The sequence below is a fragment of the Cavia porcellus genome, unplaced genomic scaffold (assembly GCF_034190915.1).
Source record: "Cavia porcellus strain 051 isolate PalLab524CR breed Dunkin Hartley unplaced genomic scaffold, mCavPor4.1 scaffold_23, whole genome shotgun sequence".
Taxonomy (NCBI): Eukaryota; Metazoa; Chordata; class Mammalia; order Rodentia; family Caviidae; genus Cavia; species Cavia porcellus.
The window spans coordinates 37,727,364-37,752,944 of NW_026947506.1; the positions used below are offsets into that span (position 1 = coordinate 37,727,364).

General features: G+C 43.2%; 1 protein-coding gene and 1 non-coding gene across 3 annotated transcripts; one reads left to right on the top strand and one right to left on the bottom strand.

Moving 5' to 3' along the window:
- Positions 1 to 886: 886 nt before the first annotated feature.
- On the bottom strand, positions 887 to 7,321 carry Atp5mf (ATP synthase membrane subunit f). 2 transcript variants are annotated; one of them, XM_063234175.1, is made up of 4 exons: positions 7,177 to 7,318; positions 2,772 to 2,879; positions 1,763 to 1,879; positions 887 to 1,055 (listed from the first exon to the last, which is right to left on the bottom strand). In XM_063234175.1, exons 1-4 carry the CDS (start codon positions 7,187 to 7,189, stop codon positions 1,027 to 1,029), a joined length of 267 nt encoding a protein of 88 aa, XP_063090245.1. In that variant the 5' UTR covers positions 7,190 to 7,318; the 3' UTR covers positions 887 to 1,026. The 2 variants fall into 2 exon arrangements, with proteins under 2 accessions (XP_063090245.1, XP_063090246.1); XM_063234176.1 differs by lacking the exon at positions 1,763 to 1,879 and having other exon boundaries at positions 7,177 to 7,321.
- Positions 7,322 to 15,517: 8,196 nt separating this feature from the next.
- Trnaw-cca (transfer RNA tryptophan (anticodon CCA)) lies at positions 15,518 to 15,589 on the top strand. The gene has a single exon. It is a non-coding gene; the product is annotated as a tRNA-Trp (tRNA).
- Positions 15,590 to 25,581: the final 9,992 nt, after the last annotated feature.

Below are 25,581 nucleotides of genomic sequence, written 5' to 3' on the forward strand. Positions count from 1 at the left end.
ACCCGCCTGAATGACACTTGAGTCAGCACATAAACAAATGCATTCCCTGAGTAATGGATGATGCTCAGGGTACATTGACAGGTGGTTAAACTCATCCCTTTCAACACATGTTGGTGGTCTGCTTCTCAGCCTCTGGCTAAGATCAAGAGTGGCAGTGATGCTGTTGAGACAGGCCTTTGTACTGGCAGCTGGAGCTCTTGCTTCATGTCAAATGTTAGGGTAATACCTATCCAAATTTAGCTCTTCTAGGTGAACTTGATTACAGCACTGTCCCACTGTCTTCCCTCTTCCTTGGGTTCGATATGATTTATGTACTCACTGTCCACCCCTCAGCAAGGAGCTGGTGTTGGCATTCACGATACCTGATAACCTGAACACCTCTGATGGGTCAGCAAAAAGGAGTGAAGAGCATGATGAGCTTGTATCAGCCTTGTGCCTCTCCCTCACCATTACTACACTGAGCTCCCTGTTAGTTAAGCTCCTATGGTGTCTCTAGATAGTCCTTGGTGACTTGCAGCTGATGCCACAAGCTCATGTAGCAAAATGAATAAGATACTGGGTCATAAAAAAGAATCCCTTACCTAGAACTGTAGATAGTCAGGGGTGAGGTGTGGTACTCTAGAACTTGGCATCTGTTGTATAGAGTCAGCTATCAAACGGCTGTGGTCCCTTCAAGTGGCCATAAAGCTTACAGCAGGAGACTGGGCCCTGGACAATGACAAACTCCAGAAGACTGCCATCTCACATGCTGGAATGTGATTCCAAGGGGTCAAGTGGTGTGCAGAGTCTACCAAGGCTTCAGGAGCCAACCCATGGGCTGTCTGACAATATTTTGTACCTCTTGATGCAGATGGGGCCAGGATGGGCTATGAAACACAAGCAGTACTTGTACTGGTCACCTTTTATTAAGCATTAATTCTCACTTAGACTATGAACAGACCGAGCCATGAGTAAGCTGTTCTCAGGTGGGAGCAGGATGAGGCAGTCACAGTCTAGAGTGCAGAGTGCCTTCCACACTGGCCCTTTTCAGTGGTACTTGCGTCGCCGCTCATGTTCTGAAGTCAGAAAAAAATAGTAAGTTTCTTAAGTATTCTAGTGAAAGCACAAGATGACAGTGACAACGGCAGGCTATGATCATGAGTTCTTTTAAGATGATCCAGACACCTGCCAGTGTCAGTCGAATCAGCAAACTGGGGGCACAAAGATACAGCCTGGCTAGCCTCTTGTAAGATGCCCACTTTTTATATAAAGAGTCCCCAGAAGTCGATCTTTTAGAGACCACTGCCATGATACACAGGCTGACAGGCCTTATGATCCAAAGGGGCCCAGGAAACTCAGCCAGAGTCCCAGTTACAGCATTTCCCACCAGACATCTGAGATCATCCAGGTCTTAGAGCCAGGAATAACTGCTTTCCCAAAGCACTGGAGAGATACTGGATTATAACCATGAAACCTATATCCTTCATCATACTGCCTGCTAGGAAAATCAAGCCAAATTTTAGTAAAGAGCCTACAGTATCTTATAGGATGCTTCCCAAGTATGACCTCTACCTTAGTTTCATCTTGTTTTTCCTCTGTTCTCTATCACAAATTTCTTACCTAAAATACTATCACATATGTTTCATTTATACAATTTCATTCTTTCAGGAGGAAGTATAAAGATCCCTCAGGTGACAGACAGTAGACTGCCACATCTAACATAGGGAGCCAACACTACAATCTTAAGGGGATCTGGAGGCAAGATAATGCAAGAGCCACTCACTGAGTTCCTTGTAAGAAAGGCAGTAGCTGAAAAGCACGTAGGCTGCCAGCACCATGTTAAGCCCCGCGATGCTCCCTTTCTTCACGTTGATGTACTTGTTGTAATACCGGTAGTAACCTGTAACAGACGAGGCCCTGCTTTGCTGAGATTCCTTCCCACAGTGCACAGAGTTGTCTGGAACTATCAGTCCTGCTCTGGATCGTCAACCCATTCACTCTACATTCACTGACTGCATGGTCCAATCCCCACAGCCCAAGACCAGCAGCTCCAGAGTTTGGTCCTAGTTTGCCTTTGGCCTCGATATTACAGATTTGGGTCAACTTGTCTTACCTCCTACCTCCAGCCCTGGGGATGCTCTTAGCCAAATTCTAACTAATTCTGTCCCAGATCCCAACCCCCAATAGGGGCCACGTGACTATAGTCAGCTGGATCAGCAAAGCCCTTGGGGGGAAAAGCCTTCCCTTTGTTCATCTCTTCTCTAAAGGGGAAACATGCTTTATAGTTGATGCAAATAAATGAAATAAGTAAATTTAAAATAGAAACCTGGATGGGCATGGTGACACACACCAATTCCAGCAAGAGAGGCTGAGGCAGGAGGAACACTGCAAGTCTGAGGTCAGCCTGGCCTACACAGAAAGTTCAAGGCCAGCTTGGATTACTGAGAAAGGCCCTGTCTCAAAACCAAATAAATAAGATAGGGATGCCCTGAAGGAGCAGGGCAGAGCTATAAACATGAACAGGCCATGTTCACTTCAGTTCACAGCTGTAATTAGACTGGGTATTCTGAGGGCCTTGCTTTAAGACTTAGAACAGAGCAAGACACACAGCCAGCCTTTGATAGAGCCCATGAAATACAAAAACTCAACAGCTGACAAACCTTTGCCCTTCTCCTATAGAACTTCCTAGTTTTGAGATAAGAAGGCTTTTATTGCCCAAATTAATTCATGGCAAAGAGACCTGCAGACTCAGAAATTTGCTTTGGTTTTACGAATATCCTTAAGGCTCTGACCTCTCTGAAATGCTCCAGCAATGCCTGTAGGAGTAAAATCCCGCATCAATATCCAGCTGGGCAGCTCTGCTAGTTTCACATCCAAGAGTTTCTTCTCTTTCAATGGTACTGAAAAGGAAAAGCAAAAAACACCACACCTACTAAATAGTCTCCCAATAATACAAATAGCATCTTTTTAAGTCATTTCAACATTGTCAAGATTGTCACATAGTGGCTGTGCATAAGCATTACGAATTAACCCATTACATCAAAAACACTATTTTAACCTTCAGCCTGCAAAATGGCTGAACTGCCGCAGCAACTGCTTTATGAACCAACAGACAACAGGATGTCTGAACAACAGCTTGCTACCAACAAGTAAACTAAGGACCATGGTGAAAACAGCAATAAAATGCAGGACAAAATATTTGGGAAAACTAACATTTACTTTATGTATATATTAGCTTATTTAATTTTCACAGATGGTTGGTGCCTTTAGTCAGGGAAGGGAAGCAAGTAGACTCAGAGGGTTGGGTATCTTAATCAAAGTCATATGCACAATACAGACATACAACCTTGACAATACAACCTTGAGATGGGACCTATGCTTTTGATGCTTATCTAAGGATGGGTCTGTTCAAATTCTGGGGATCTGTGGTCACAGATTGATAGGAAGGGATGTGGACTGAGACCAGCTGGATATGCTCTCATGCAGTTCATTGGTTGGATGTGCTTGTTTATTGGGGGAGGGCTTTGTGCTGCACCTGAATCACTGCCACTCTCCCCAGGTTTGCCGGTCTTAGAATACCCAATGAAAAGAATGTAAAGGAGAGCCAGGTATAGTAGCACATGACTGCAGTCCCAGCACTTGGGAAACTGAGGCAGGAGATTCACCAAGAGTTAAAAGGCCAGCCTGTATTACAGTGGCCCTCCCCCAACCCACATTTAAAAAAATAAAAATGTAAAAATTCCCACCTCAAGCATCCTACTTGGGACAGCAGAGGTCAACAATTTCCAGAAACAAAAGACAACCTATCTCAAGAAATTAAATAATTTAGTAAAATCTTATCTGTATGGTACAATGGGCCCCAGACCATGTCCCAGTGAGAGTCTGGAACAAACCATAAGAAAGTCTCTCAGCTGAAAAAGTATCATATTCATCTTTGGGCCCAAAAAGCAAATACGATAATAAGTAGCATGGGGGGAGGGGAGAAGGGATGGGCCTGTGGTTGTGCAGAAGATGTATGTAAGAAGAAAATGGTCTTCCTCTGTCTTTCCTATAAAGACCAATTTTTAAAAGCTTTTGGCAGATACCCTCTTCAGGATAGGAGTCCAGGACCACTGTGTCCCCTCTTAAAGATGACCAACCACAGGAACAGCCAGACTAAATCATTCCAAGGTTTCTTCTCCACTAGGGGATCCAAAGAAAGACTAAGGCTCTTTCTGGACCAGCCACAGCAATCTGCTAAGGGGATCCCACAAATGCTCTGACAGCTCCCAACACTAAACAAAAACAATGGCTTTTGGGATGTAAACACAGAAATGCAAGGCTTTATGGCCCTAATCTGCTCTGGTTCATCTAACAAGACAGACATGCAGCTTTAATGACTTGTCCAAAGGCCGCAAGTGACAGGGAGATACATGGGTCTGTAAGTTCATACAGGACGACTAAGGTACACTATTAAGAGCCACCACTAAACCTTCCATCTACTCTCGTCCAACTCATATGGAGCATGTACTGTATGCCAGGCATCATGCTAATCACTGTGGATTCACTGGTGACCAATTATAACATTCTTCTTTGTAAAGCAACCATCTTCTATCCTGCTGTTCTTTCCAGGGTCACATTTTAGTCCAGCCCACTGATGGCAAACATTTTAGTGCATTCAGCTCTGAAAAAACAGCACTCTGCTGCACAATAGGTTTGTCACCACTGGTCTAGCCCCTTTGTTTCTCCTAGGCAACAAGATTATTCACAGCTGACAAGTCTGTATTAACAGTGCCCTTAGACCACAGGGACATCTTAAAGGCCTTCCTGGAGGCCCTATCTCCAATAAGCTTGACTACTTTCTTCCTCTAAAACCCGAAAGCTTATTTCCTTAACTGTGAAATGGCTTACCCATGGGATTAATTAAGAATTAATGAAAAATGCCAGACCAGATTGTTATTACCGTCGAAATCTTACTAAGGTCTATCTATGTAAAGCATCAATTAGACCACAGGGACATCTTAAAGGCCTTCCTGGAGGCCCTATCTCCAATAAGCTTGACTACTTTCTTCCTCTAAAACCCGAAAGCTTATTTCCTTAACTGTGAAATGGCTTACCCATGGGGTTCATTAAGAATTAATGAAAAATGCCAGACCACTGCAGATTGTTATTACCGTCGAAATCTTACTAAGGTCTATCTATGTAAAGCATCACAAACAAAGGGGGTGGGGAGAGAGCAATGGCATATAAATTGAATTTTAGGGGCATTTTGAGTAGCCAGCCTTCAGGGATTAATCATACCCTTTGTTCTCTTACAAACAGAAAACTGTTTCTGTTTCCTCCTTTGTAAAATAAGGATAATAAATATCTACCTTTTTGCCTCACAGTATATACTATATATATGAAACTATTATCTTTCTGCTTGATTATGAACTGAATGTGGGAACATCCCCACACAATTCCTGACACATGACACTAGATTAATGGTTGAACAATCATAGGTTCTTGAGAGGGTAGGTGATTTTATGACTTGGAGAGATACCCTATCCACTTACTAAGGAGTGGCATAGAAATGGCAAGTGTTCCCTTACTGCTAATTCCAACCCACCAGTTGGCCAAAAAAGTAAAAATTTTAGGTTTTTCATGCCATATAAAGTCTCTGTAACACAGTCTTTTCTTTTTTTAAATATAAACCACCCTCCCAACTCCCACCCCCACTTAGCTCATAGCTGTACAAAATGAGGCCCCAAGACATCCAGCCTGCTGTCCATAGCTTGCCAAACTCTGACACTATCCACTGCTGATCATTCCTGTTTCCTTCACTTTGGTAATAAATTAGTGGATTTGTGCCCTGGCACAAGATATCATGTAAAAGAGCTCCAGTACTTAGGACATAAAATCCAAATACTAGGGTGATGCTCAATAGGCCAGGCATGGGACATGACCTTGGTCACTGGGTGATCACCTCACACCACTGAGCCCTCCACTGTGGGGCAGGGAGTGTTCTCTCTAGTGTGTGTGTGTGTGTGTGTGTGTGTGTATATATATATATATATATATATATATATATATATAATTTTTTTTTTTTTTTTTTTTGCTACGGGGAATCCAACTCAGAACCTCGAGCTTGTCAGGCAGGCACTATGCCACTGAGCTATATCCCCAGCCCTTATGTACTACATTTTAAAATCTCGAATCCAGAACTCTGTTCACTTCAATCCTCCTTAAATAAAACGCCAAGTCTCAGTGCTCCCTTTTCACACTGGACAAGTTAAACACGATCACTATCAATCACAAGTGGTTTCATGCCCATTTTACAGATAGCAGCTTCATTCTCCCTTTTTCTAATCTCTTCATTTTTCCAGGCTGAGATTAATAATATAAAATGGATATAGTACACAAGAGTTAATTAAAACTTTGGAGGCTATGTGGCCACACAATATCTCGGACCGTTACTTCCTTTCTCTTTACAAGGAGATCAACGGACTCCCTGATGTGGGAATTCTGAGGAGCTAGGGCTAAAACTTAGTTTAAAAAAAAAAAATCACAGTGCACAGTGTTTTAATGTCGATTTACATATATGTATCCCTGAAAAGCCTGCCGGTCAATGCTAATAAACTTCATTTACCATAAGGTTCCACATGCCTAGGTTTGAATCTCAGCTCAGCCCTCGCATGAGTTGTGACCTTGAATAGGTCACTTCATCTCTGTAAGCCTATTCAATATGTATGCATCGAACCTAACGTGGTGGTGCGGAGCACCGTCTTAGGCATTAGCTCCTCCTGGAGCTTAATTTTAACTTCAGCTTTAGAAAAGGCAGAAAGAAGCTGCCCATAAGGTTCAAGTGCAAATCGCCTGTGTCTCAGGGGAAAAAGAAACAGCCATTCCTTTTTTTTAAGAAGCAACTTAACTGAAAGAGGGTAACTGTCCCCCAGGCAGGACAGTCCCAGAGCCAAAGGCGAGTCTCCAGGCTTTTTTCGCCCTCCACTCCGAACGTGGGTGGCGCGAGTCCTGAGCAGCGGAAAGCCAGGACGGGAAGAGCGCTGGAAGGTCGGACAGCGCCAAAACCCTGGAGAAATGGTTCAGCGCGCCTGAAGTGACGCCCCGATGATGCCCCCGAAAGTAGAGGGGGGACTCCGCAGCTTCCCAGTGCGATTCTGACCTATATGCCAGCCTCTGCCTCCAACGCGGCATATAAAATACAGGACAAGAACTTACCGACAGAAGCCATTTTGGATTCCTGCTGTCCGCTAAAGTGGGTCGCGCAAGGGCTGCTGGGTAGGGAGTAAGTCTCAAAGCGAGCGCTGGGAGCAGAGACTCACGGGAAGCCGGTCAACAGTGCCACTAGACTGGAATTATAAAGGTGCCATGAAGAGAAGGGCGACGTTCTTTGCCTGAACAGCAGGAAATCTGCAGTTAGTGAGCTGGCATCTTGGTCTGTCTCCGTATCCCAGTAACTGTAAGGATTAAAAAAAAAAAAAAAAGTTGGCCTTGCAGTAGAAGGTAAAATAAAGACAAGTGAACCACAGAAAGCAGTGGTAGTACACACTTGTAATCCCAGCACACAGGAGGCTGAAGTAGGAGAATCCCCATGAATTGGAGGGCAAGACTAGCCAGAAGGACAGAGCGAGAGCCTGTCTAAACACCCCGTGCAAAAAAAATTTTAAATGAAGAAAAGAAATTGTATGAGGAAGAATTTAGAAACTGGAGTTAAGAACTACTACATAAAGACATAACAGATAAAGGACACGTTATCCTCCCCCCAAAAAGGTCCCCTAGCATGTGCAAAACCAGAAGTACCTGACCCTGGCCTGTGTCCACCTCATTTGCATTAGGGTTTCCAGACACACCCCCAATCCCCAACCCCACTCCCACCACGTGATCTTTGCACTCCTTGACAAAACCTAATACGACCAAAAACTCTTCTCCAAGGGTGGACCAGTCAGTTACACTCTATGACTCCTGTCAATCCCTCTGTAGATCCTCCTATAATCCCAAGACTCTTAAGAGATCCAGGACCTGCATCTTTCAGGCTGTGAACTTTTCCCACTGGCTTTCTTCCACTCTGTGACATGTACTTTTGTTTCTTTCACGTTTTGTTTTTGTCATTTTTTGAGACAGGGTCTCCATATGTTGTCCAGAATGACCTAAAATTTATGGCAATCCTCCGGCCTCAGGCTTTCAGGCAATGTACCACCATGCCCAGCCTCTTTCACTTTTAATAAATATGACACTTATTACTCACTTTGAGTATCCTGCTCCATTCTTTGTTCAGGTTACTGAAAAACTGGAAACAACCCATGCCAGCTTCTATCCAGTAACAACTATGGTGGCACTGGCCTGTAGTCCCAGCACTCTGGCAAGTTAAGACTAGGGAACAGCAAGTTAGAGTAACCCTGAGCAATTTAGCCAGATGTTGTGTCCAAAAATAAAGAGGGATAGATATGATGGCGCATGCTTGTAATCCCAGCAATTGGGAGGCTGAAGCAGAAAGACTTGTTTTGAGTTCAAGGCCAGCCTGGTCTACAAAGTGAGTTTTAGGCCAGCTTAAGCTGCATAGTAAAACACTGTCTCACAAAGACTAAATAAATAAATTTTAAAAAGACTGGGATATAGCTTAGTGTGAAGGCCCTGAATTCAATCCTCAGTACTGGAATGAAAAAAAAGGCATTTTGATTTTCTCATAATTAAATTTGTTGTAAAAAAATGAGAGGGGCTTATCAAGAACCTTACTCTCAGCTATGCTGGATGGCAAGTAAGCTCTGACTCTCAAGGAAGTAACAGTCACAGAAGGTGGTATCCAAACACAGGCTTCAAAAGATTTGATTCAAGTGTCCACTGTGTTCCGGCTCTGGGCGAGACGCTGAGAACTGAAATAAGGTTCTTTAGGTACTGTAAAAGACTGACAAAGCTAAAACTGGGCATGGTGGAACACAACTTGAGTAATGTAGCAGCTTAGCAATTCCCTGTCTCAAAATTTAAAAAAATAATTAAAAAGCTGGAGATGTAGTTTAATATGAAGGTCCTGGATTCAATTCCTAGTACCAAAACCAAACAAAAAATCAAAAAAATAAAACTACACTAAATGTTCACGTGCTATGGACAGATTGTAATCAGTACTACAGTGCTGCAAAGAGAAAAGAATCCAATATGAATTGCACTCGTTTGATTAGTACAGAGGTGCCTGAGTATTTTATATGGGAAAGGAAATGGCTCAGTAGAATCAAGTCAGTGACAAAGCCTGGAAGGGGTTTGGACCACATGGAAACCCATCTGGGTTTGCCAGCTGGCATTCATGAAGTTGAAGCCCAGTTGAGAAGAGAGTTCACAGCAGCCTGGGTGGGGTTTAGTCAAGGAAAGAATTTTGTTAGCTGAGGCTGCAGATATTTTTTTCTGCCAAAAACATGCCTCTAAAACACGGATGACTTGCCAATGCCAGCTTGTTTTATTCTAGAAAAGCCACAGCCCAGTGTAAGTAACCCAGGACTCAATAAAAATTTATCTAGACTATCAAAAGAACTCAAATTTTAAAAATCAGACCCTTAAATTTAAAGACCAAATCCAAAAATGGGCATCTGAAATGAATAGACACATATCACATGAAGAAGTACAAACTGCAAATAAACATATGAAAAATGTTTAATATCACTGGTTGTAGGTAAAATAAACATATGAAAAATGTTTAATATTACTGTTTAATATTACTGTAGATGTCCACCAGAGATCTCTTAAATTTCAGAGGAAAGAACACCTAGAGGATGAAGAAAATAAAGATAGAGACAGAATGCTGGGTGAGGTGGAGCCCTTCTCTACATGAGAGGATGAGACTGCTCAATTAATTACTGCAGTGTGTTTATTTGTACACCTGCCATACCATGCTCCTCTGCTTGACTAGCTTTCTTCTTGTGCCCCTGTGTTCTCCTGTGTTTTCAAGACTGCAGCACCTGTTCACCTCCAGCACCCCAAGCCCTCGGGGGTGTTTGTCAGGTGCTCTGTGCCCGTGGGGCCCTCCTGTTCAGGCACTTGTGCTTTCGGCTCCACATGTGAGCAATCATTAGCTCAGTGGTTCCCAACAACTGGTCATTTGAGAAATGCAAATTATAACACTGAGATTCTATCTCCTTCCAAAAAAATAGCTGTTATCAAGAAATTGACCAATAACAAATGCTAGAGGATCTGGGGGAGAGAAAAAAACCCTTTTCCACTGTGGCTAGGAGTGTAGACTACAGTGCAACCACTGTAGAAATCAGTGTGGAGATTTATAAAAAAATAAAAACTAGAGATTCGTTTCAACCCAGCTAGTCCCCTTCTTGGTATCTTCCCCTCAAAATTAAAAAGCACTGTAGCACAAGAATAGATGAACATGCATGTTTATACCGACACAGTTTGTAATAGTTAAATCTTGGAAACAGCCCGAATGTCTATCAACTGATGAATGGATAAAGAAGATTTTTTTATACAGTAGAGTACCATTCAACCATAAAAAAGGATAAACTTGAGACATTTCCAGGTAAATGGATGCACCTGGAGAACATGATTTTTTTTTTTTTGTCTTTTTTTTTTTAAATCGATACCGGGGATTGAACTCATGGCCACACACTTGCAAAGCAGGTGCTTATGTTGCCTAGCTAAATCTCCAGCCAGAAGATGGAAGACTGAACTTTGTTTTTGGTTTTTTCTTTTTGTACCAGGGATCGAACTCATGACTGCACACTTGCAAGGCAGGCGCTTATGCCGCTGAGCTAAACTCCCCGCTATGAAGAACATAATTTTAAGTGAAATACATGGGACACACATGTTTAAATATTTCATTGCTTCTCTTGTGTAAGAAGCCCAAAGGATAAATAAGGACCAAAGTGAATGACAGATATTGGGAAGTAGGAAAAAAAATGTTCAAAAGGAAGGGAAACAAGGGAGGGGGCAAGGAGAAGGAAAAAGAGGAAAGAGGGATTAAAAAGTAAAAAACAATGGGAGGAAAACAATAGAAACAAAGTTTTTTAAAGGGAGAGGGGAAGAAGGACTGAAATAAAGGGAAGTAGATGGGAAAATAGAATTAAGATATATTATGTACAGGTACAAATTCCATATGTTGAATGTGATCGTTATATGTATCAAAAGTATACCAATAGAATTAATTTTAAAAAAGAACGTAAACTAGGTGTGGTGACACATGCCTTCAATCCCAACACTTGGGAGACTGAGGCAGGAAGATCACCATGAGTTCAGAACTGGCCTGGGCTATATAGTGAGTTTAAGGCCATTCTCCACTTTAAAGCCAGATCCTGTCTCAAACAAAATCGAACAAAAAACAAAATACAAAATCTCCCCTTCATTCCTGCCACTGCCTGGAGAAGTTCTGGAAATCCTCTAGCAGGAACATCTTAAATTATGCTGTCGTGGCTGTTTCAGTGTCCTGAATCAGTTCGAAACCTTTATCTATCTATCTTTCTTTCTTGCTTGCTTGCTTGCTTTCTTTCCCTTTTGTTTTGAAACCTTTACCTTTCATGGCCATTTGACTTTAAGGAAGAGCCAGAAGTTGCATAGTGCCAGATCTAGTGAATAAGGTGGATGGATGAGCACAGATCATAATGTTTTTCCAGCCTCTCTTTCAGTTGAATAGCACTCGTCAACAACTTTCACATTTTTTTAAACCATAGTTCACGGTTTTGGAGGTTCCAGTCCATGTTCAGCTGCTTTGAAGGCAGAAACATTATGGCATAAGGACATGGAAAAAGAATAAGCTGCTCACTTTACAACAGCCAGAAACCAAGAGGGAAAGAGGTAGAAAGAAAGGTACCAGAAAGCAGATATAGTGCCTAAGGCCATACCCAATGAGCTATTTACCCACAGAAGTGCACTTTCATAATATCCTAGAGATCTCTGAAGTTATTAACTTCAAAAAGAATCCCAAACATAAATTCATAAATTTTTCTAAGTTTTTTGGCTCTTTGAGACAAGGGTTTTGTGCAGTTCAGGTTGGCCTTGAGCTCACTTTGTAGCCCAGGCTTGTTTCAAACACACAATGATCCTCTTGCCTCAGCCTCCTGTAGGACTATGCTACCACATTGGGCTTCTAGTTCCTCTTAACTACTGTTTTTTGTTTGCTTTTGCTTTTGTTTTTGTGGTGCTGGAAATTGACTCCATGGCCTGTGCATGCTGTGAAAACACTCTGCCACTGAACTGCATCCAAACCCTGTTGCTCATTTTTATTTACATATGTACTTATCTATTTTTGTGGTAATAGGGATTGAATCCAAAATTTTAGCACTGAACTACATCCTTGGACCTTTTTTATTTTGAGACAGAGCAATTTATAATAAGTCACCAAATTGCTCAGGTTGAATCTTGAATTTGTAATCCTTCTGCCTCAACCTCTCAGAGTGATGGAATTACAGATGTGCACCGCTACTCCCTGCTTAAAGTGGTTAATTTTCCCAGGTATGGTGGTGCACACCTGAAATCACTTGGGAGGCTGAGGCAGGAGGATCACTGCAAGTTTGAGGCCAGCCTGGGTTATATAGCAAATTCAAAACCAGCCTGACTACAAGTGAGACCTTGTCTCAAAAAAACAAAACAAAATGAATTAATCATCGACTCTCAATGCTCTCTAATAAATCACAGCAAATATCAACAATGATATGTATTTTTCTTACCTATTCCTTTAGTTTGAACCTTTGTTTGAGGGGAGCAGTCTCATTATTTTGCCCAGGCTGGCCTTGAACTTCCCCTCCTGTCAGGTTCCCAAGTATCTGGGACTATAGACAGGCATAGGCCACCTAGAATAACTTGATTCATTTTGGTATTTCATTTGTTTTTTCATATTCCACACTGTTGGAGCTATGTCATCCTTGCTGGTTTTAATGATCGTTTTCATACTTTTCTGTTATTGTTAATGTTTATTCATTTACTTATGAATTACTAGGAACTGAACCTAGGGTCCTTCAACTGAGCTACATCTGCAACTCTATTTTCTGTTTTAGAGACAGGGTCTCAATTACTAAATTGCGTAGGCTGGGCTCTTGGAGTGCTGGGATTACAAGTGTGTGCCACTATGAAATCCATTTTGATTGCTTGAATGGTGTTGTGTGCTGATTGACAGTGTAATTAGGAGGGCGTAATTAGGACAGTGCATCCCTAAGTAACTGGACTCAAGGAAGACCCTGCATATGTGCTAGGGCCTATTAATGTCTACCCTTCACAGCTGGGCACTGAGCAGCCAGACTAGGGCCTGCCACTAGTGGCACAAGGACCAGAATCTTCAGAAGTCAATGTGTCCAGCACTGGGCAGAGAAGGCATCTGCCGTGGCCACCTTCCAGCTCACCCTGAGAAAGTGAGTGTCACTGAACTACTTTGCTTGGTCTTAGTAGTGTTAAGTTCAGTCCAGGGGTCTGATTCAAGGACACATCTCTTAAGGGGAGAATGCAGAGGAGCAGCATGCAGGTCTGGCTGAAGTTGGAGGGAAGGGAAGGGACTGGAAGACTTGGGGCCAGGGATATCACACAGCACCAAGTCCTGGCAATGGTCATCTCCTAGGGCTGACACTCTAGTTGGCTTGGGGGCAAGGGAGCCAAGGAGATTACAACCCAGTGGCCATACACCAGCTCACAGCAGTAGTGGCAGGTGGCCTGAGTCCATGACCTGGACACTGGAAGAGGCCAGAGAGGGGCACTGCCAAGACCAGTCCTCCCAGGCAAACCCAAAAAGTCAGGACATGCAAGCTGTGATTATACCCACACAGAAGAGAGCAGTTCTCAAGCTATTGTCCTGTGATCCCAGCATTTTGGGAGACAGAGGCAGGAGGATGGCAAGTTCAGACTCAGACTGGGTAATTCAATGACTTTTAGAGACCCTATCTCAAAACAGCAAGCAAGCAAGCAATATATTGGTCAATCAATCAATCAATCAATCAGGGCTGGGGATGTAACTCAGTGGGAAGGCCTTGTGTTTGGTCCTCAACATGACTAAATAAACAATAAAAAGACTAGAGTTTTAAATAATCAAAAGAACTTTATTAGCTGGGGTTATAGTGCCTGCCTGACAAACAAAAAGTCCCGAGTTCAATTCGACATAAAAAAAAAAACTCACAAAATTTTATTTTTTCTTACCTTAATGAATGTAAGGGCAGATTATGCCAGAAATACTTGCATTTCTCACAAAAAGCAATTGTATATGCAGGTCTATTGTGGGCCATCTAAATGTATTTTCTTTAATTTTTTTTTTTTTTTTGTACCAAGAATCAAACTCAGGACCTTGCACTTGCCAGGCAGGCACTTATGTTGCTGAGCTATTTCCCCAGCCCTCTAAATGTACTTTCACAGAAGAGTTACTGTGGAAGAAAAATGAACCATGCCAGAGGTCTTATAAGGTCTTATAATTGTTCTATTTGATTTAGGTTTTTGTGCTGGGGACCAAACACAAGTCTTCCCGCATGTTAGGCAGGTCTACCACTAAGCCACACTCATAGCTTCTGAAGCTGTTCTTGATGACTACACTTATAGCTCATTTACAAGCCAGTGGCCAATGTTGGTGGTTGAATCACCATCTAGAAAACTGATGAAAATATATCTAAATCCATGTATATATCAAAGAGCAAATCACCTATCTCAGTACAATACTTGTACACATCCCCCCTCCACTTCACCAGAAGGAATATTATGTCTGTTGATGCAATGGAGGGCATTGAAATTTGTACCCTTCAGGGTAGCTTATTCCACCAAACGCTGAGGGTACACCTACCAGGTGAGCAAGGTAAAGCCTGAGGGACTTTCTCAGGTTTGCAACTTTCCTTGATGAGTCACTTTGATCTATTTGCTTATCTTCTATCTTTTCATTTCCTCTTTAGAAAGTTAGGATTCACAATAACAATGTCTCCCTCCAAGAGGGTTAGATTAATACTATAATGTAATAGGCTTGGAAAAGTAGCAGCGTCACATGCCAAGCATGTCCCTTAACTTGTACTGCAATCTTTTAAAAAACACTGGGGATTGAACCCAAGGCCTTAACACTGAGCTACATCTGTAGCCCTACTTAGAATTTTTAAATTTTTGTAACAGTCTTGATAAACTGGCCCAATGGAGCTCAAACTTTCAGTACTTCTGCTTCAGCCTCCTGAAGTGCTGGGATTAAAAATGTACGTGCCACCACTTGGGTTTAAGTGCTCTGTGTGATCATGAAAAAATAAGCTTTGTTGGTAGGTGTGACCCGCCTGCAAATCTTTGTGATGTGCAGGAGAGAACCAGGATCCCTGATGATCCCACATGAGCTTCCCTGGTGAGCTGCACTTGGAATTTTTCAAGCTGTTTCCCATGCTTTGCTCTCAGCATTTCCATAGCCCTGGGGAGATGGGTTTTCCTGAATCACGGTAGTGTATTCCCCAGTCCCTTGTCTTTGTATCGCATCTCACTTGCTGCAGGTACTTACATTGAATGGTTGCTTTACAAATAGGACAAAGTACACACAGTCAAATTATAAGAGCAAAACGAAAAGCAAGCCCTGGTCAGGCCATCTAATTGCTAAAATTGACATCCTTGTAAAGTATGAAACTGCATTATGTCATGGGACCTCGTGGCGCAACGGTAGCGCATCTGACTCCAGATCAGAAGGTTGCGTGTTCAAATCACGTCGAGGTCAGAAATCCAGATGTTTTCTTTAATGCATGGGAAGTTATATTTAAATTCTCTAGCAAAACATATGTTTGCACTAACTGGCAGCCTTGGGTGTTCTTTTGCTTCTCCCTCAGAGGAATTTTTGTGAACAACTGATCAATGGACAAACTAAAGGTTAAGCTTGAATGAAAGTTAAAAAAGAAAATCCAAATGATCTAAAATTTAAATCTTTCTGCTCACTTTCATATCAGGACTAGGTTTCAGGTGAGACATTCAGATGACTTCAAGTGGGCTCTTCAGGCAGGAGGAGGCTTTGCTAATGAGTCTTTTCTGGTGTGAAAATAGTTTCACTGGATGTGGGTGTGGTGACACATGCTATCCCATAATCCCAGCACTCTGTGGGGGCTGAAGCAGAAAGATCAATTGCAAATTTGAGTGCTGCCTAGGGAATTTAGTGAGGCTTTCTCAAAATAGAAAAAGGGATGGGGATGTAGTTTAGCGTGAAGCTTGACTCAATCCCCAGTACCATAAAAGAAAAGATGGGTTCTTGGAGTCAACTAACTGTCTTTCTCACTGTCTCTCTGTCTCTCTGTCTCTGTCTCTGTCTCTCTGTCTCTCTGTGTCTGTCTCTCTGTCACACACACATACACACAACATTTCATGGTTTGAGTTTCTGAACATTCTGATTAAGGAGAAAATACTGTAAAACTGATTTTAAAATATATGATTTTTGGGAAGAAGCTCTTGAAGTCTCTATGTGTGGAAAGTTATGAGTAATTATCACCATTTCACTTAGGAGTTCAGTGTGTCTCTCAATCCAGAGATGAAACAATTAAGTCCCACATATAAAGCAACTGTTCTCATGAACTGAGAGCAAAGAAAACCCCATGCTAACAGAATTGGAGATAGCTGGGTTCTTTCCAGGATGGCGATCCCTCTGTGCCAGTTGCTCCTCTCCCTTTGATATAAACAGCTGTCCCTGGCAAGGGATGTAGCTTAGTGGCTGAGCACTTAAGTAACTGTGCTTACATCCTGAGTTCAATTCATAGCAATGGGAGTTAATGGGGAGTCTCCTAGGTATTGCTTTTAACAAATCTTACAATGGACAGAATCTCTACTCACATCGATGCCAAAGTAGCTTGAACACACAACTGTCTGATCTCCAAGCAGCTCTGCTATTGTTTGTACAAAGCACAAGGTTCTTTTGTGTATTTAATATATACTAATTTAAAAATTTTTCAGTAGCATAGTTCAATACTTGTTACCTCTGTTTGCATGTCCTTTGAAATAATCTGAGTTTCTTGTCCCTTCATTAAGGGATATATAAGGTAATATGGAAAAGCACATAAAGTACAGGTGAAACAGGATTCTGGAGCTCAGGGAATACTTGTCTTTGCAATCAGGAAACTAGTTGTCCACCACAGGAGTTTGTTGTCCTGGGAGCAGCGCAGGTGGCCAAGGACTTATTTTTCAGCAGCCAAGAAGACAAAGATTTACTCAAAATCCAGGTGGGGCAAGGATCAGTTTCCATTTGATACTAAAGTATCCTAAGCAGCTGCCATCACCAATAGAATTTCTAAGGACCCAGGGCAGGTGGGAGGGGAGGGACTGTAAGGAAATGTTTGACATCTGTTTTCCATCATCTTGAGAGCACCATGGGGAGCTATCTTAGTTCTTCACTAAAGCTGGGTCCAATTTGCAGGACACAAAAGCAAGCAACTGTGGTGACTGTGATAAGACCTGTGGTCTCTCTCCATCTGCACATTCATATTCCTGGGATTAACCTTCTGGACTGACTTCTCAGTTCATTTTGGGGACCTTCATGCTGGACTTTCGACCCCTTTTGAACCTTCTAATACCTGGAACTTTCTTGAAACCCTGCCCTTCCTCCCTGGATGTTCTTTGAAAAGACACAGGAGCATGTTGCTTCACTTCTGAAGGATTTCTCCACTGTAGGAGGACTCTGAGCACAATAGCCTAAATTTATTTCACAAACATTTACATGATCACCGCATAGTGTGCTCACATATAGGAGATGCACCAAGCTGTGTTCTAGAAGCACTCAGAGATTAAAGTAGACCAGGCCCGAGTTGGGGGGGGCAACAATTTCATAATACATCTGAAAAGATTTTAACAAATGACAAGTGACACCACACAAATGGCAGGGTGAAGAGAGATGCGGAGTAAGGATTCTCTTACATCCCTTTACACAAAGTGCAGAGCTACAGCCCCAGCCCCCTCCTTTTTAACAGGGTCTTGCCAAATTGCCAAGACTGGGTTTGAACTTGAAATCCCACTGCCTCAGCTTTCCAAAGTGCCAGGATTGTACTCATGTTTTCATTCTCTTTTTAAGAGGTCAGTTGCTAGTTGTTTTTTAAAGAATAAAATATGTTTCTTAAAATGAATGCCAGGACTGAGCATATAGCTCAATGGCACAAGCACCTGCCTGGCAAGTGCAAGGTCCTGAGTTTGATTCCCAGTATTAAAAAATAAAAGCCAAAATATAGCAAAATATGACAAGAAAACTAAAAATTACCCACAATCAAACCACTCAGAACATCATGAATGTTCTGATGATTCACAATTTCCTGATATTTTTGTCTATTATTTCCTCAAACATTATTCTTTGTAAAAAAAAATTCCCATCAATACTATACTGGCAGGTGTTACCTACAAATTACATGTTTCTTTTAAAAACAGCTTTGGGATGTAATTCATAAATGATACTATTCAATTTATTTTTATTTATTTATTTTGGTGGTACCGGGGGTTGAATTCATAACCTCATGCTTACCAGGCAGGTGCTAACTCCACTGAGCTAAATCCCTGGCCTTACAATTTACTTTAAATCATTTTACAATTGGTGATTTTTAGTACATTCACAGAATTGTGCAGCCATCACTTTAATCAATTTAACACACTTCATTTTTGGAGTTCTGGGCATCCAACCAAAGGCCTGGTGCGTGCCAGGCAAGCATCCTACTGCTGAGCTACATTTTCAGCCAGAACAGTTTTGTAATCTCAAAAAAAGACCATCCTCTTAATTGGCAGTCCTAGGGCCTGAAATGCTACTAAGCTGCCAATGATTCAATCAAGGGTTATTCCTTCAGGCAGGCCTCCTGCATTTTCAGAGTGAATACTTGCTAGGAAAGGAGTCACAGTGAAAAGCATCTCAAATGACAATCTGAAGGCACTGGTATTTATCTCAGAAGGTATTTTATCTGTGTGTGTGTGTGTGTGTATGTTTGAGACAGGGTTTCACTATGCAGTTTAGGCTGGATTTGAACACACTTTGTAGCCCAAGCTGGCATCAAATTTGAGCAATTGTCCTTTTTCAGTCTCCCAAGTGCTGGGATTATAGGCCTGTACCCTCCTCCCCTCTTTTTTGAGACAGGATCTTGCTATGCAATTCAGGCTGCCCTCAAACTCATGATCATCCTCCTGCCTCAGCCTCCCAAATGCTGGGATTACAGGCATGTGCCATCACAGCTGGTTATCTCAGATTTCAGATATCAATTTTGAAGGCAAACGTTCCAGACATCAACAATTTTATTTGCATATTAATGTTGAATTGTCAACATGGATAATGGTTGTCACAGGTGACTATCAGCTAGCTGTTTGGCCCAGTGACAGCTGTCTGGCAAGCACAAGGTTATGAGTTTGACCCCTGTTACAAAAAAAAAAATTGGCCCAGAATTTAGCTCAGTGTTATAAGCACCTGTCTTGCAAGTGTGCAGTTGTCAGTTTGACCCCCAATACCAAAAAAAAAAAAAAAAAATTGTGATCCTCTGGCTAACAGATTTAATTTCTACTAATTTCTTTTTGCTGTACTGGGTTTCAATCTAGGGCATCCTGCATACTACATAACTACTTTACCACTGTTATGGTTTGTGTCTGGATCTCCCCACCAATGCAGTCAGTGGGTCTTGAGGACAGGGGTCTGAATCTAGAGTTTATGATTGATACATGGTCCAGTGATGGGATTAAGGGTGTGAATGTTAGCCTGAATACAATATAAGGAACAGAAAGAGGTTTGCCTTTCTCCTGTTTCTGCCAATATGAACTGTTGCCCCTTTGCCATGTGCCACCCTGCCTTGGACCCCGCTGATGATGGACTAAAACCTCTACAAACTGTGAGCTAAATAAACCTTTCCTTCTTTAACCTTGGGGGTCAGATATTTTGTCTTAGCAACAGAAAAGTAATTAAGACAACCACTGAGTCTTCTCCCTCAGGCTTACTTTTTAAATGCTCACTTTGGCTACTTTAAAGAGCGTGAACTGAAGAAAGGCAAGAATAGACAAGGTTGCTGAGAATTCGAGGCCAGCCTAAACTACACAGCAAGACTCTCTCAAAACATACACGAATAAATGAATGAGTGAAGATTTTTGGTTCAGTACAAAGAATCATACAATAAAATCACTTGAAGAGCTTTAGTTACAGCATTTTATATCTTTCAGGTGAGGTTTCCTCTTTGCTGTTAATTTTCCGCTTGTCATTCTGGAGACGGCCCTGAAGATGGCACCGATGTCCCCAAGCCCTCTGGGAATTGGAGTTCTTTTGCTCAGACCCCCTCCCAGTGCTCAGATGCGACTTCACATGGGACTTGAGACTCCAGCCCCTGGGTTTCTGCACTTGGCGGGACTAACCGGGGCCTTAGCTCCTCCAGCCTGCCGCAGGGCACAGCCTCCAGGATCCCAGTGTACACAGAGCAGAGTCTTGGATGAGAAAACCAGAGGCGACCTGTGTGCACCCGAGGCTGGAACACTCCTGCCCAGCCTCAGCTGGGCTTCCAGGTCCTGTCCCCAGGGTCAGGGATGGGCAGCACCTGGTCCTCATCCTACCCGGCAAAACAGGCCCACACCAGGAGGGGGAATCTCCCTCCTTCCGGACCTCTTCCTAGTGCCCAGCAATGTGGCCTGGGCTGTCGCAAAGACTTCTGGGGAACCGAGACTATGAGCAGAGGATTCTGGGAGTTGCCTGTGGATAGAGGGTATTGCGGAGAATGCAGTGCATGTCAGTCCTGTAGGCTGCCAGTTCTCACTGTAATAAAGGCCTCAAACAAAGAAGAACTATTTTTGAAGGCCTACGGCTTAAAAACAAAGACACCTATTAGTACTGGAGATAGAAGGAGAGGTCCCAGGGAACAGGAATGAGTTTTACAGAAAGTAAAACCTAACTTCAGAATTTCTGTCCAGAGATTCCTGTCGAAGGTGGATGATTTACAGAAAGCAGCAGGGTATGTATTCCTGAAAAATCCATGGTCACCTCATCTGAAGCAGTAAACACTGAGGAAGTTAGCAATAGCAGAACAAGGAGGAGAAGCTGAGCAAAGATTCTGTTGCCATCAGAAGTAGGAAGATAAGGAGAAGGTAAGATTAGGGAAATAGGAAGTTGCAAGTGGAAAGAAGTGACACCAAGGGGGTGATCAAAATGTACAGGGGGTGTGAAGGCTGGAAACTGTAGCTGGAAAAGCCTCAGGTGGAACCAAGGAGCTCCATCTCCCCCCACCCCTAGGAATTTACCTCTGGCGCCAAAAGAATACCACTGGGCTACCTGTGCATCCCTAATACCCCTCCCCAAACCTAGGCTACATATATGCCTCTACTCCTCTTGTTCCACAGAGAGATCGCCGACCCTGGTGGGGAGATGCTGTGCCTCAGGGGATTGGGGGTGTCTCTCCCTACATTCTCAGAATAAAGGTCATTTATATTTCATACTTCTTATCTTTTCAGCCGTTACTGGTCCCCCACAGTTCTATCATATGGTTCCCTGACTAGGAATGGCAGACAAGAGACTCCTGGGGCTTTCTCAGTTTGAGTCCCCTGCCGTTCACGACCAGTACCGGACTGCATCCTGCATTAATTCCTCACTTTTACACTCAGGAGCTGTAATCTTGTCGCTGCTGGTTCACAAACAACACTGACCCAATTTACCACAGGTGAGCAACCCCCCCCCCCAGAGATTGCCGCTGGGCCAGGCCCCAGGTGGGTTTTCTCCCCCTTTCCGTGGGTTCACATGACACTCTCATGTCCTTAGATAGCCCAAGGCAGAGTTTTCCTGGGCCAGCCTGTGTCCACACTGAGAGTCTCTCACGTCCTTCAGAGCTTTTTAAGTTCTTACGGGCAGAGCTGTTACTAAACCCACGTGAAATCCACTCGTATATTGGTGACGGCCAATTATTATGAGTTTTGGAACCATATAATACCGATCAGTCTATAAGTAAAAAGTGACAATTTACACTTATTAAACCACGGGCTGTTGCCTCATCTGGCTATAACTCTGTGGGCCAGACCCCACACCAGATTTTATCTTGGGGACCACTTCCTGTCCCCCCCCAAAAAAACATACCTATCTATGGCTTATCACACTGATGACAAGTTTACAAAACTCTCTATCTTTAAGCCTTTGTTGATCTGGCCCACAGATCAATCCGTGGGGTGTACCTGGAGGGGGAATGGGGATTAATAAAGACATGGGGGAAACAGAGAGAGACTGAGGCAAGTTGAGAGAGTCTAATCAAGTCCCATTTATTCCAGAAGTGATCACATCTTTTATAGGCTAAGGGCGGGCTGGTGGGACAGAAAGAGGCACGGGGATGAATACAACAGGGTCATCGTCATGTCCGGGTATGTGACGTAAGCAGGAGAGGATTATGGTTGATGTAGGCAGATGCATTGTGCCCATAGGAGAGAGAGGCAGGGAGGCAGCAATGGGGCTGTCACGCGGCTCCCTACACTTTATTTTGAGAATGTGTGTCCTTTCCCCACCAGCATCCCCTTTGTCTCCTCACTGCTTCCCCTTTCCTGCCGTGCACTGACCCATTCCCCGCCAAGATGGAAAAAAAGAGCCCAAACAGTGTTGAGAGATACATGCGGGGCTGCTTTAAGCTTTCACACCGTGCCCCAACTCCACGTGTGGTATCTCAGCTTTCATGTGGCACTCCAGGTCCGCGTGGGGTTGGGCTCTAATGCCACGCTCTAATCCGCGCACCCCACAAGCAGTTTCAGCTCCATGTGGCAGCTAAGCTCCGCGTTGGTTGGGCTACCAGCCACGGCTCCGTGAGCAGCCCCAGGGGTCCCAGCATACAGGATCCTGGCACGAAGCATCTCAGCTCCGCTTCCCAGCATGCACTGCCGCTGCTGCCCCACCACTGCACCACTGCCCCCCCCCACCGTGTGCCGCGTGACTGCCGCCTCCACCGCCCTATTTCATGCAAGTCCCAGACTGCTTCTTCCCAATCCACCCAGTGGTGCCAAATCTTCCCTCCACCACTCACTCTTCAGCCCCAAATCTTAAAAATGCTTTTATTCCCTTGTATTTATACAGGCTGACCCAGACACTGAGGTCTCAGCAGCTTACACCTGTTATCACTAGACCACCCCGTTCCATTCTTATTCACCAATTTCTCAGACAACCTGGTCAAGACTGGCAGATAAATTTGGTCTTCTCACTTTGTTTATACTTTTTCAGGATACATAAAAGCCTTTTATACAACCAGGGAGACTGCTGATATGCTTGCTAAAGTTCTGTTACAGCAAATCATTCCAAGGATTACAACCAGGTTACAGCGACCCATACCTGAGATTCTTGGCAACCTCAACAATGATCAAAGTTGCTAGACTGCCATCCTGGTTTCCCATCACGCAGGCTAAGTGGTGCCCTTCCAGCCCTAGATCTCACCATCCTTTTGCCTACTCATCTCTGCCTTACCAAGGCCCCAAAGCCACAACTCTCAGGCTGTCATGTTTTGTTTTCCAATTTGGTTTCTAATTTCTTATTCATTTTACAGCAGGACTCTTAACAGTATTTCCTAAGACTCCCACATCATGCATACCAGGAACAAGCCTCACCCTCTTAACTTTTACCCTTTCAGATGGGGGAGTAATCACCTCTTATAACTTTACTCCTCTTAACCCCACACATATTTTTCAGAATTATACCTCACCATGACAATGATCCTACCTCAACGTGGTCCTGATATAATGACATATCAAAATCAAAGGCACCTTTCCTTCTACCTCACCTGGGTCCTTAAATATGACAGTGCCTCCTCATAACATCTTGTCTCTTTGTTTTTCCAGTCTAACATAACGTGCATTCACCAGTGAAGTTGTCCTGGCTAAAAGACCTGGCACCAGCTTTTACCTGGGCATCAACCATCATCCCGTCGACTCCCCTAGACTCCAGTACAGCGCCCCCTGCCAGCAGGAATCAGTAAAGAGAGAAATCTTCACCCCTTTTCATAATAATAATCATAATACATGATATGAAAGAGTTTTGGCCCAGACCGGAAAAGCCTCAGGTGGAACCAAGGTGTTCCATCTCCCCCACCCCTAGGAATCTACCTCTGGCACCCAAAGAATACCAACGGACTACCTGTACATCCCTAATGCCCCCTCAGGCTCCACTCCAAACCTAAGCTACATATATGCCTCCACGCCACGTGTTCCATGGAGAGATCGCCGACCCTGGTGGGGGGAGATGCCATGCCCCAGGAGATCAGGGGTGTCTCTCCCCGCATTCTCAAAATAAAGGTTATTTATATTTCATACTTCTTATCTTTTCAGCTGCCACCAGTCCCCCACAGTTCTATCAGGGTGTTTAAATTAAAATATGTTACAGCAGGCCCAGGAATTTAGCTCAGCAGCACAAGTGCCTGCCTGGCAAGTGTGAGGTTTTAAATTTGATCCCCGGTACCAAAAATAAATACCTAAGTAAAATATATTACAGTATAAGACATATATCCATTAATCTCTCTCAAAATACTTCCCCTTCCTTCAAATACACTATACTTATTTCATAGTTCTTACCACTATTTTTTTTTTGAGACAGAGTTTCTCTGTGTAATTCAGGTGGGTCTTAAATGCATCTTGTAGCCCAGTTTGGCCTCAAACTCCCTTCTCAGCCTTCTGAGTGCTGGGATTACAGGTGTATATCATTATAGCTGGCCCATATTTCTTGCTGCCTTTGTTTGTTTGAGACAGAGTCTGGTTATATAATTCAGGCTGACCCTGAAGTCTCTATGTAGCCCAGGTTGGCCTCTAACTCATGGAGATTCTCCTGCCTCAGCTTCCCAAGTGCTGGGACTACAGGCAAATACCACCATGCCCTGCTCTTGCCACTTTCTGAACCAGTTCTGGAAATCCTTTTTAATTAAAGTCCTTACAAGGTATAATAAAAAATATGAATGCTGATGCTCAGTGCCATCTAATGGAAAGTTAGATTCATAAAATTTTTTGCCAAATCCATTTTATATCAAGGATAAAAAGAAAAAACAACATGTCAGTCATGGCACAACAATGATAGATACATACATTATGCATTGTTGTCATGGTTTATGTTAGTGGTTCCCAGGCTGCCTGCAATTATGCATTTGTGATTGGTTCATTGTCTAGTGCTTGGATTGATTGTGTGAGTGTAACACCTGCCTAGGGGTGGAGCCAGGATATGATGTAACACAGGAAGAAGGTGTGTCTCTCTCTTGCTGGTTAGCACCTTGCTGTTTGCAGCAGCCATGGATGGCTACCCCACCATGCTGCCTTGCCACCAACTGAGTATAGAGTGAAACCTCTAAGACCTGTAAGAAATAAACCTTTCCTTCCTTAACTTTGGGCATCAGGTATTTTGTCTCAGCAACAAGTAAAAGGTAACTAAGACAATTGTCATCTTCAAATCATTCACTTAGAGCACAAGACATCTGCATTCAATTGTCTGAACAATACAGGCACAAATCTTTCTCTCCAGTTGAAAAGCTGATAAAAATTTGATGATGTGTCCTCATCCAACTTTTTACTGGATCTGGCCCATGTGGCCTCTAGCTCTTCCACAAGATACAAATGACTCTGAAAGGTAAACATTCTAAATTGACTCAAGGCATGGAGGCAGCCACAACAATTCAACTAAAGACACTTATGAAAGAGGACTTCCAGAACTGCTACAGAAAGTGGTGAGTGATAAGATTATATCCAAAAGATGAGAAGTATAAAACAAAAGAGGCCTTTATTCTGAGAACACGG